Here is a 13,699-nt window from a genome sequence, read left to right on the forward strand (position 1 = left end):
ACATTATACAAAAAGTTTACTCTTTTTGATGATTTGCTCAAGATGAGCCCAATGATTTTCAATAAAATCTTAAGTGTATAACCGTACATTATAGCTACACAGAGTACAGACCTGATAGCAAGTTTGAGTATCTACATTTTGTATACAGATATACATGAAATCCACATCTTACAAACAGTCTATAACTGTCAGTCATATGATAAAGATCCTGATATAAACCGTACCTTATAGCCAGAGTATAGCTGCCAGGCTGGCGCTGACTCTCCCTGATGAGGTAACTCCCCTCCACGTCGCCTAGCAACCGATCCGTCTCCTCACGAGAGATCATCCCATGGAACCTGGGCAACACAGCACACGATCATCATCAGAGATGGCAGACTTCACCCCCTTACCCATACTGCATTTAATCTGGACAATACACATATATTCAGGGATGGTGGACTTCACCCCCTTACCCATACTGCTTTAACCTGTTCAACATAGAACACAATTACGGATGGTATTCCCCCCTTACCCATGCATACTGCTTGAAACATATATATCATCCTATGGCACTGCTATACAGAGATGGCAGACTCCAGGGATGGCAAACCCCTTAAGGCCCCCTCTCATTGGGCTGCGGTACTGTGGCGGTAACGTGCGGTAGCGTGGAAATGGCTACCGCCGCAGTGCCGTGCACAGACCTCAGCGTACCGTGCTAGTGACGTCTCAGTGCCGTACCAGTGCCGGTCCACACCGCCAGCGTGCCGGTTGAAATGGCGATTTTTTTCAAAATTTGAAAAAAAACGCAAGTGGCAAAGTGCCGCGCGCTCGCCGGGAGCTTACCGGGAGCTCACCGCGCGCGCTATTGTGTAAAAGTGATATGTCAGTTTCAAGGTTATACGTATATTCTATGACATGCTACCTTTGTTGCACCAAGTGTCATAAGTGAAAATCCTTTTATCACTTGAAATCAATTTTTGATGCATTTTTTAATCATTTTGCATTGTATTTTGATCCATTGACAGCACTGCGATTTCTGATTAATTGAAAGCACTACCATCAAACTGCAATCGGTCCATTTCCCTAGCTATTGATCTGTTTAAGAGTTTGGTTAAACCTAATTTACTGCATTGTAGTGAGGTTGAGGATTGTAGCTGTAGATCCTCTGATATTTTCATTGGGATATTTCTTAATCCCACTGAAAATTAGATCTCTGCATTGTACATTTATTCCAGTACGGAAGTTGATAGACTAGTCGCTCAGGAAAGGAATCAGACCACTTGTCTACATGCACTCGCCCTGCTCTTGTGCCATTCAAGAAATACAGTGATAAACTGAACTTGATATACCGGTCAGGCACTGTATCGCAAATTTTACTCAATGTTTCGCCATAAGGGGTGAATGAGAAGAATTCCTATTGATCGTTGATAGTCAAACATAGTTGATTAGATACTCTCGCTAAGATTAAATAATATACCTAATAACAGGATTATCAAAAAAAAACATACGACGCTTTTCATCATTCGAAGAAGAAAATGACTGGGCTACTCACGTTCAGGACATACTATGTAGACATGTTTGGCTTAGCCCCGCAGTTAACGTTAATACCAACCATTTTGGATATACATTTAAAGAAAGTGTGAAACTCACGTTTCTCCCTGGCTGGAGGGAAATATTAGTAAACTCCACACATATTATAAAATCAAAAATCACTTTGGTAGGTAAAATATATCACATCAAATCATAATAAACCAATAAGCATAACTACACTGAGAATCAGCGCACGTTGTCTAGAAGTTGAAAAGAATCGACACCACAACACACAAGGCACTCACAGATTGTGTCCCATATGTAATGAAAATATTGAAGATAAATTTCAATTTGTAATGGCCATGGCCTGTCCCACTTATGGCAAAGAGACAGATGCGCTGTTACAAAGTATTACTACTAAGACAAACTTCACCCTATCTGGTACACAGAACGACATGTCCAATGTATGGTTGTCATGTCCAACTCCTATACCACCTACATAGGTCAATTTCATTATACTTCATCCTAAAAGCGAGGGAAAAAATAATCCATACATGGCTTTATTGTAATTCATACACTGTTATCGATAATGTTTTGTACTTATAATTGAAGGATAGGTTAGCCTTGCAGTATTGTTGATTTAGTGCCATATATTGTACCATATACGATTGTCGAACAATAACTTGCTCATCTGGGCTTCAAACGCAAATGCGCCGCACGTCAGTGAGAGTGCAAATGAAAATTGGTGAAAGAAACGCGACGGTGCCGTAAAAATCTGCCGTGGCAGTGCCGCCGCAGTGCCGGAGCCCAGTGAGAGGGGGCCTTTAGCAGCAGCACTAGGGATGCATAGTATTCATTTTGGGAATCACAGGAACACATGCACACACACACACGCATACACACACACACACACATACACACACACATAATCTCAAAACAATACAATAATGATTATATACTCTACATATAGTGAAGTGTGTTACATAATTATACAAAAGTTGATTCTTGCCACAATACATAATTTCAAGACAACTTACTCTCTTCCATAGTATTTTGGTCTGTTTTCCACCTGTAATTGCAAAAAAAGAATGGTTACACCACAACATGTTATGGCAGTTTTAAGCCTAATGATGCTAGTGTGAACAATTCAGACCCAAATATGGCCACAGCCTTCATGCATGGAACTCAGAATTTACTTATCGATAGCTTGTACATCAATTTGTATCTGACTATTTTGTCAGTACTATCTTGTCAAACCATTTTAAGGGAGGTTGTTTGTCTGGATTAGAAGGCCTCTAGATGCCTCCCACATGTATTAAGGGAAAAGCACTTTCTATTTGGAGTTCGTCCAAGTATCCTTTTTGCGAATCTAAGGCGCTTCAACTTTCGCTGAGCTGTCAAGATCCATCCAATGTACAAGTTGACCTGCATTTTACAAACTCTGAGGCAACATCAATTAAATTTCCTGGTTCTCAGACTTTCTAAAAATGAGGTTAGATTTGAAAATCAACATGAAAACAGACTGGGGGGAAAGTCTGTACTTTGGTACACACAGTTTCAGGGAGTGAACAGAGTTATCAAGTAGAATATACACCAGTTCTCCTTTCAGTCGTTTGTTTCTATGAATAAATGAATAAATGCCTTCTTGCTAAAGTTTTACCCAAAAAATTGTCTGAGAACTACAAATTGCATTTATATTGATGTTGCCTCTACTTTGAAAGCATTTGGTAAGGCTGAGATATTTGACAGATTATTGAATTTCTCCCCATTCTTTGACAGCCTGGCAAGGTCCGAAAAGTGTACCTAAATTTTTCATTGATCTTCTTGAAAACTCAATATGGAAAAGTCTGGGAACTAAGCGTATACTATAGACATGCATCCCAAAATCAAGCAAGATCATGGTAGCGTTGTTTGTACAACTTCTACTTGATGTTACACTCTATGATAATTATTTGTTTTAAATTCATACCTTTTAATTGAGAGGTTTAAAAGGTGCCCAAACAAGAGACATGTATTACATCTTGGCATTACACTAGAGTGAGCTGACCTGGAGGCCATATAAATGTGATTTTTTTGGTCACTTTGTGTAGGCGTAAACACTGATGAATGACCTGCATTAGCAGCTAATAACGTAATGTTGCTACCTGTAGAGAGGCACTGGCTGATAATTAATCAAGAAGTTATACTTGTACAAAGTAGATGGCATTACTAGTACATTGTATCTATGATATATCAAGTATCAAATGAAATCATTATGATCTCCTTTTAAATTCAAGTGCAAGAATAACATATACTATAAACTAGAATTGACTGTACGTCGTTCAATTCTCGTTTCCATCCCTTAGGTTTCATTTGTGAGAATTACACAAAATAATCTTAAGGCCAACTTTGTTTTTCCTACATTCTCAATATATGAGAGGTCTCCAGACATTGCCCTCCATGCATAAACCAAAGTTTGTTTCCTAATGGCAATCTTGTTTCTTTGGCTCTCCAGAGGATGCTATTGAGAAAACCAAGCTAACATTGACGTATTGCTTGCATTAACAGGTAATAACGTAATGGCATGGTAGTCGTGCAGGGCAGCGACGCCCGGCAACTGACCCAGCCGCTTTATCTTCATCCTCCCATGACCACCATATCATAGCGTGAGGACTCTTCTGTCCAGCTGATTACTTTAATTACGTACTAAAGAAGGATGGTATGTTTTTGCTGTCACTGTTTCTTAATTTGCTTGATGAAGAAAACAAATCAAGAAATTATGATTGGAGATATACATTTTCATTTCAAGAATAATATTGATTTTTTTCTCACTCCAGTCTGTTGGTCACCCAAGGAAGAAATTATCATATTTTGAGGAATCTTTGACCTGTCTCAAGAATTCTCATAAACATTTTCAGCTATTGATCTGTTTTTGAATAGGTACAGCTGCTGTAAAATCACATTACACTTTCATCACTGTTTCTAAGAAAGTGGACATCATCGAATGAAAGAAGACTATTGATTATGAGTATGTATTAAGATCCAACAGGAAAGACCACAAAGCAATACGATTGCAGTGTTTTAAAAATAAGCATAAGTGAAATATGACATAACATTTGCAGCTACTATTAAGTTCTTAAATGTGGGGAGGGGGGCAAGACAATTTGGTATTAATAGCTTCATTGAAGTGATTCCCTAGGGGTCATTAGAGGTCAGGCAGGGATCTTGCTGCATGTCTAAACATAGGAACGACTTAAGTCGGGGCTTCTGGGGTCAAATTGCACTGACCTGAGCCTTGTGCAAGTGTCTGTGTGAATCCCAAGGGGGTTGGTTCTCGAAGATGGAAGAGAATATTTCATTTAATATCTTCTACAGCCAGCAGGTACCCAACTGAGTAATGAGGCTATTGTGGTGCCCTTTAACATGCTTGAGGAACCTCCTCAATCACCGGACCCCCATTTTAGTGTATGTCCCTTCCAAAAGACATGGCAACTCCAACCAGGTTGCCCTTCCCCAAATTCCCGAGGTCTCCTAGTTACAAATGTACCAACTGATTAGAACCAGGAGCTCAACTGTGAGGCTGCTAATAACTGCAACATTCTCATACATGTAGCAATACCGCTTTATAAAGCTTTACAAGCAAACAAACAAACAAACACACACACCTCCATGGTGCACACTATCCTCCTGGGCTGTGGTGCTTGTTGCTGGAGTTGGTACACTGGAAAACATAAGACATTTGATAATCTTATTTCCATCTGATTGATAGTATTATAATCTAATCTAATAATAATATATATTTACTAGTCTACTGTTAGTAATAGTTTCCTTCCCTAAAACTGCATACCGACTTATACAATGAACAAAATGTACTGTACTATGAGATACAATGTAAGCAGTCACTGTAGCATATGCCCATGAAGCAGAGGCTTAAGCTGAAAAAGGCCATTTTGAAGTTATTGTAGAGTAGTGTCACAATAAAAGAGGAGACAGGAAAGTTAAGGTTCTAATCAATGTCTGCAGTAATCAGCTTTTACCTTTGGGAAATTGATCAACTTGAGAATTCTCTTACTATTGCCTAAGATTAACATCTTCCTCACATTTAGGTTATATCAACATGCATCTTAATGGATGTCTCAAACCACCATGGGAGTGTTTATCTCTGGTAACCTCCCACAGCTACAATCTACCGTAATACTCAAACACATTAACGTCAACTCTGGGTATGCCTAAAACTGCTGGTTAAAGTCTTAGGGTAAGATTTAACCATTTTTTAGAGACCGTTTAAAGAGATCTTCCTAATTAGTAAGATCTCTTTGAATTCACCGTTTTTAAGAGACCATTTAAAGAGATCTTACTAATAAGTACTATTTAGTGAGATCTCTTTAAATTCACTGATTTCAAGAGGCCGTTTAAAGAGTTCTTACTATTAGTAAGATCTCTTTAAATTCGCCGTTTTTAGGAGACAGTTTCTAGTTTTAGTCAGTTTTTGGGAAACAGTTTGAAGAGATCTTACTAATTAGAAATGTCCCTTTAAATTTGCTGATTTTTAACCATCAGTTTTAGGGTATCCAGAAGAACAGCATCAGCAATCCTGTCACGTCTGCACACTTCAGATATCCAGGTGTTAAAGGCATTCTTGAGAAGGCCTCGATAACACTGTTTTTAGGGTTCCCGGTGGAATTATAAGATTTAACGTTGATGTTACACTTGAGGGCAGAACTTAGCACTTATCACTCTGCTGGATTTTATCACAAACATGGGAAGGATAAATCGTCTGGGTAGGATACTAGTATCTTACATGCTGACGAACTGATAAAATGCAATGTACATGTATATCATGCAGGCCACAGGAGCTTGAGAGTTACATGTAAAACATTCTGTAGATGTTTATCACAAACATGGGAGGGATAAATCACTTGGCAGGATATCGTTTAAGCTGATGAACTGATAAAATGTACATGATGCAAGCCACGTCAATTTGAGTTCTTGGTTTCAGCGAGTGATAGTGAAGACTTGCATGCTGAAATCGGCATCTTCATGGCAGAACTTCTCAGTCACGATTCTGTTGGAATTCATCATACACATGGGAACATAAACCACCCAGTAGTATATCTTTAAGCTGATAAAGTGATCAAATGATATGTCACTTATACTCAGTATGTATAAAAACTTAGAGTCTACTAAGACCACCCCTTCACTAATACATGTAAGACCACATTTGGATTCCCTGCATGCATCGTATGAACTCTACTAGGACTTCAGCACACCCATAGGAATACATTATAATCACTCAGCAGGATATGTTTAATGATGATGAAGTTATAGATTGTTTATCATCAAAATTATAATTCCTCTTAAATATCTATTAGCAAGTTCTGATTCTTATCTAAGGCAATGACAAGACAATACATTGTTTCTCAAACCCACAGCTACATACACAGCTACAATTTATACACTCCATTCATGCAGACACTTCTGGTATCTTTTATTTTTCTTGGTATCTTTCTTAAAGCTTAAAGAAGCAATCAATCAAATTGCTATTGCCAACGACATGCAGTCAGACACACATGTACATGCATGCATGAATACTCGTAAAACATGCATGCATCATCTATTGTCTTATCTAAGAAGTCATTTCACATAAAAACAAATCACCCCAAACATTTAAGATAAATACTTTTACTGTCTGCCATAGTTTTATCTTTCCTGTGATCAGTTCAGAATCCCTCCCTCTTCATTCTGATTTCATCTTTATGAGGAAGGATTTGCTTGTAAAGTTTTAAACTATGCCCCAGATAGAATAGAAAAGCCGTATAACACAATCCATAAACGTCAGGTAGTAAATGATGACGTACTGCTCATTTTCCACAAGGCCTAAGTAATAAACAGTCGTTAAAACACTTTCACCTAGAATTGAGCAGAATGTGTTTGGGGAATGTCCACAATGTTTTGTTGAATTTGTACCTGTAAAGTATGTTTGAAAATGCATGCCACTCTTTAGTTACTGCTTTGAAGTCTTCATTTCTGTGAGAATGAAGAAATATAGATCATGGGATATTCCAAAATTAATGTTTCAACTTGTACAATTAGACAATTATTTTATTTTTTCACAAAGGAAGAACAGCCACTTGAGTGAAAGTGCAGCAGGATCAACCTGAGTGAAAGTACGACAGGAAATACTTAACTAAGTAATACCCTTTAGCTTCCTTAACGAGTGTCACAGGAAGTACAAAAAGAATGTACCTTTATACATGTACCTATTAGCAGAGAAAGATTTACATGCCGGATGCCATCTTATATGTATTATTTTCCTTTCAAAGAAAGGTCGGCTCACTTGTCTTGATTATGTCTGTCCCATGTACAGGAAATACCTTCATGTGCTAGAAATTCCCTTTCACAAAGAAAGATGGACCACTGTGCAAGTGAAAGTACAGCAGGAAGTGGCTCTCCCCCTATCCTTATAAAGCCTTTGCTTTGCTGACAGTCGAGGCAATAGATTTCCCAGAAATCAATACTTCCTAATTACGTGAGAGCGCCGGATGTCAGATACGAGCAACCTCCGACAGAACCCCAGCGACGACAGACGGCCGCCAAATTACTTAAAACCCCAAAACCGATGTGTTGGGCGATATATTCCCCTCGCCAGGAAATAGAGAAATGCTCCCTTCTGTATTGATATGTTCTAAAACGTATTCATAGCTTTCTATGGCTGCTGACTGTTTTTCCAATATGAAAACAATAGATTTTCCACCATTAATACTTTCTTATCAATATTACAGTGACTTAAGTCATTACTTAAACCCCAAACCCGATGTATGGGGCGATAACATATATGTATGCCAGGAAATAAGAAAAAGGTTCTGTATTGATATGTTCTAAAACGTATTCAAAGCTTTTATGGCTGCCAAATTCATGTGTATACAAAATACCGGTTATTCTCAATTTGGGAACAATAAGTTTGGCATCTAGAACAATTTTTTATGGCCAATATTACCGATTGGAAGTAATTAGGTCACACTGCCTTAAAACCCAAGACTGATGCAAGGCGCTATATATTCCTCATGCCAGGAAATAAAGATACACTGTATTCTGTATTGATGTGTTGTACCAATTCATTCTCAATATGAAAACAATACATTTGGCATCTATAACAATTTCTAATGGTCAATATTACCAATTGAAAGCAATAGGTCTGAATTGATGCAACCTGGCACTACAGTATATATTCCTCATGCCAGGAAATAGAGATATGCTCTATGCTGTATTGATGTTTTGTACTAAAACGTATTTATTGCTTTCAGTGACTGCCAAATTCATGTCAGTAGAAAAAACAGCTGGTAATTTTCAATTTGGAAACAATAAACTTTGCATCTACGGACTTAAATCGTCAAACACAAAACCCATACAGTGTGCCATATATATAATTGTATTCTACACACATGACAAGTATTATGTGTAATGAAATTATGGTCTTGACCTGTCTGAGACATATCCATAGCTTTCTATGGCATTAAGAGTATGCTAGACACAAAAAGCTTTAAATCTGAAATGAAAAAGGATTACCTTAAAACCTTATACTATTAGATATCTTTTAAGAAAAAAATTGTATTTGATTTTCAAAGATGTCAAATACATGTATCTTGATACAAGTACGAGTAACTAACCTATCAATATTTAACTTTAAGTAAAGTTGTTCATTTCTTTGGTTCTGCAATATACCCGTCTTTTATTACTCCTATAGACCAAGAATTTGCTCAAATTCTTGTGATTTCCATGCTGACAGGCTTGCACATAGATTTCTTCCATTACACGTTTTTAGGAGTTGGCCTGTTCTACAAACTGCTAATTTATATAAAAATTCTAGCTACAAATTGTAAAAACAAAATAAAATACAATTCTAATTATTTTTAGCAGTTTGTTTCTTGACACATTCCTTTTAATAACTGCAGAATTTTTTTGAATCTGAGGTCATTCTTATGTCATCCTTGTTGAGCCTCAACCAGCCCAAATATGTCCCCCCGACCAACTGGCCAGACCCACAGCAGTCTCTCTGGCTTTACACAAATTTGGGGATGAATTCAGGGGGCAAAAGTGCAGCAGTCTTTGTAATAGCTGTTATCAATGGTAAAAGGATGATTTAAGTGGAGAAGATTGCATGGGGCTGAAGCAGACAAAAATGCTCGGAAAGAAAATTAAAGCTTATACTTGCGCAATATCATAATACAAGGATTATCCTTTAAGTAGAAGTACTATTTCTGCCAAGATTATGTGAATTGTGCTTCAATTATATGTAATAACTAGAAAATTTTAATCCAGTCTCTTTTAAATTTTCTGTTGAAATGAGCAGTCCCAAAAATATTGAATAAAAATTCTTGACCAGCGATGAAGACTTCGACTACCCTTTCTTTTAATACATGGGCATTGGAAAAAGCTATTTTCGTAAGGACAATATGTACATGTATTGTGCTTGAAAATAACTAGAAACCCTGCCAGTCTCTTTTGTTGTTGATAAAATATGAGCTGTCTCTCCTAAAATTATCTCTTCATTTCTTGACGTCATTTAAGACTTCAAACACCAGGCCTGCTAATTTATGGACAGTTAAATTCCTTGCATTTAGATAAATACATTTTACATACTACAAAGTGCAGCATACCATAGGAAATGTCAAACACACAACACTTTCTTTTTATAACATTTGTAAACAACTATTTTTTCTTGCAGAAACTGTTAAATATATTAAGGATCTATGACTGTCATAAGACAATAAATTTGATCCAATAATAGGAAGTGATGCACTGCTAAGGATGACATGAACCAAAACATAGCGGCTGTACAAGGTTATATGGTTACCGTACAGAGTTATATGGTTACATCATAGGGTTATACGGTTACATGTCCGTTATGCTTTATACTCACATACAAAGTCTGGCGCAGCCGACCAAACCATCGGCTCGATACTCGTTTGGAACGGTAGAATCCTCGGAACATTCCCGTTTTCTTCCACGACCCTCCTCCCGTTTCGTCGCAAGACCCGCGTGTCGTCCGCCATCCTTATAAAATCCCGCGAAAGTTTTTCAGAGTCGGAACGGTCGTGCGTACTGACACTTTCCCACGCATGAAGGGCCACCATACTTAAATAGCATCGCGGTGGGACAGTTTTGGCAGTGACAGGCTGGCTGTAATTGATCCGCCAGACGGCCCCCTCAACACCCCAGTTGCTGCGACCACACTGGTGGCCAAATGCACAACTGGCACTCAATATTACACACACATCCCTGGCTAGCCAGGCTAGACCATTCTTAAACTGAAAAGGGGGTGTCACTGAAAACATATCACCCTTTGAAGACTCTTTCCCTTCAATAATGAAGTACTGTAACAGTTTTGACCATATTGTTAACCTTAGATTTTATGGCAGATACCAGAAATGTGGTAAAAGATCTCTTGAAGTGTATACTATTAGATTTTAATAGGAATAGAAAATTATGACATATGATACTGGGAAGCAAGTTTAATGATAATTTAAATTAAGACTAAGTGCAGGGTAAGTTACGATGTCAGGGTTACAAAATAATGCCCTTAAAATTTGCAAAATTGCTTTCAAATTCTTAATTTCAAGTGACTAGCTTATAAATAAATATCAAACAAATTTCTTGCATCAAAATCACTTCATACATACCACTATCCAACATTTCACTGAGAAGAAAAATTTCACTATGTATAAGAATAATGCCCCCCCTGCAACTAACCAATGGTACAGCCCCAATAAAGCCAATCAAAATAAGTACCCTACCAGCCGATTAGACCATACCACTTTTCTTTTCCGGGAAGGTACGAAGAAGTCATGTGTTAAATCTATTACTAAGTACGTCAACCAAAAATGGCGACATCCGTATACAACAATTTTATACCCTGGAGTTTTGACCAGGCCATTTTGTGGTCACATTCTGTAGTTTATGATATTTTTATGATGTATTGAGGACATTGTGTGGGTGGTCTCACTTGCGGCGAAAGAGTTTTTGGTATTTCAAATTTCCTCTCCGTTTGTACGGGTCAAATTAATTTCTGGCGGAGGAAGTGGGCCAGAAGGACGATTAATATCAACTTTGATGTGGAATAAAATTTGCACGTAGCTTACTTCTGACCTACATTTTGCAAAGGTCACTACATAGAAGATAGAAGATAGTAGAAGAACTTTATTGTGCGACAATTGAAGCCAGGCAACTTGTAATGAACTATTGCTAATATATCTAACAATTTTAGAGAATTAAATAAATATTATGATTTATGAACAACAGTAGAGACAATCTAGCTATACATCCTAATACTATAGAACAGCATGTTGATACCAGTATGCTCCATTGCGGAATCATGACACCATGAATATACATTTCCATTGTATTACCATTGTAGTACATTATTGTTTGGACTGCGAATTGAAAACACTGCAAAAACCTACTGTCATGTATTTTCTTCTGTGCAACATTAAGTCCAAAAAAATGAATGAACTGAAAGTATTTTTTCTAAAGCTGCCTTGACATGTACTAATACTGTTGGTAAGTGTTAGTACAGGCTAGGACATGGTACTTCCCACAAAAAATACAAAAGTTCAACAAAACAGTTTGAATTGTTCAGAAAACAGTTTGAATGTTCAGAGAGCAGGTCAATGTTTAAGAGCAGTAACTGTTCAATATTCATTTTCGGGGGTTTGTTTGGCTGTATCGCAGCTGCATATATATACATGTACATGCAAAGGCTGAGGAAAGATCGCTCAGACCTATCATATATATAAGGCTATAATACCCTCTACTTCATGGCTCACTACTTTTGAGCAAAAACTTTAAAGGACAGAAGATTCGGCCTAGGCCAGATGAAAGGATGCTAAGCTTTGTAAGGTGTACATGCACAAGTATCTAGGCATGAAGTATCAACCGGAATATGTAGATTAGTGCAGGTGAAATTAGAACTGTGCAGGTATACCATGTCGATGCATAATTTTACTCATATTCAACACTCTACTGACCTACATCATAGTACATACAGGTGATTAGTCTGCATTCTTCTGAGAAAACAGAAATGATGATGTTTGATCATGCGGCCTAATGCCCCCATTCTGGAAACCTAGTTCTGGTCACCGATTTTAAAAGAACCAGGAAGTGACTGTCAAAAGCTGTGACTAAGGTCTTATATGATATATGAAATCATCATATCAAAGTTAAAACAAGTTTCTTGGTTTCAAACAGAAAGAAATGAAAACATATTAATACATATGCTGCATGCAGTCCCACTGAGGCTTTACATGTAAAATTAATGCAGAAACATGTTCTTGATAATTCAAAAAAACTTCAAGAAATTTGTGAAATAAGCCTCCTAGTAGTAACAACAAAGGCACATGGACAATGGACAAACTTGAGTCATTAACATTGGCCTCATGGAAATTTGGAACCTTACAAAATTTCATATTCACATATTTCTGTATATATAATTGCAGAGAAATGTATTTTTACTGAGGACACCAATCTGATTCAAGTGACATTTTGAACCATTCAGGTCAAAATTAGGAATATATAGTGTTTCTAGGCTGCGGTACTGGCATGAACAAGAAAATGATATAAAAATATAATATCAGTGCTCAAAAATCATAATATCCATGCACAGATTTTCTTTTGGAAAAGGAGGGTTATGAAAACTTTACAATATGAAACATTTTCTAATTTTTGACAAAAATTATCTATGACAATAATCCTCCCTGGTAGAACTAGAATGCCTACAAAGGGCTAGTGCACTTTCATGTAAAAGTCACTCCGATGTTAATAATATGAAATATGATATGACTATACAGAAATGTGCCGTCACTCACCATGCACAGTCAGCACCTTGCATATCCTGTTCCCAGTCTTTTAGACTTACATGTAACTTCTCGCAGCACACAGACCAACATTCTAACAACATTTCTGTCCTGAATATCTAAACCACTGACCACCACTGTCTCTGTATGGGGACAGGTGCAGCTTGGGCCACACAAATTCTATTTGTTGTTTCTCAGATTCTCCTAAGGAAAAACTGTGTGATACTGACAGGTTAAAAGAGAAAATATAGAAATCAATAAGCCCTGATTTATAGCTTGATATAAAGATGGAGCCTTTTTATCAATATCATTTACAATATAAAAAGCACAATTATTCAATTTTTTATGTGATATTCATG

At 37.3% G+C, this 13,699-nt stretch overlaps 1 protein-coding gene across 4 annotated transcripts in view; it reads right to left on the reverse strand.

Annotated features, from left to right (window-relative positions):
* The window catches only part of LOC136445565 (N-chimaerin-like), a 38,335-nt gene that overhangs the window by 14,573 nt on the left and 10,063 nt on the right, over positions 1 to 13,699 (reverse strand). For 3 of the 4 annotated variants that reach the window (XM_066443638.1, XM_066443640.1, XM_066443639.1), the window contains 3 exons: positions 5,157 to 5,212; positions 2,550 to 2,581; positions 225 to 338 (listed from right to left, as the gene is read on the reverse strand). In XM_066443638.1, coding sequence (XP_066299735.1) covers positions 225 to 338; positions 2,550 to 2,581; positions 5,157 to 5,212 — 202 coding nt within the window. Of the gene's footprint in view, positions 1 to 224; positions 339 to 2,549; positions 2,582 to 5,156; positions 5,213 to 10,411; positions 10,741 to 13,699 lie in introns of those variants that run through there. The other variant, XM_066443637.1, reaches the window with a different exon arrangement.

The sequence above is a fragment of the Branchiostoma lanceolatum genome, chromosome 12 (genome assembly GCF_035083965.1).
Source record: "Branchiostoma lanceolatum isolate klBraLanc5 chromosome 12, klBraLanc5.hap2, whole genome shotgun sequence".
Lineage (NCBI taxonomy): Eukaryota > Metazoa > Chordata > Leptocardii > Amphioxiformes > Branchiostomatidae > Branchiostoma > Branchiostoma lanceolatum.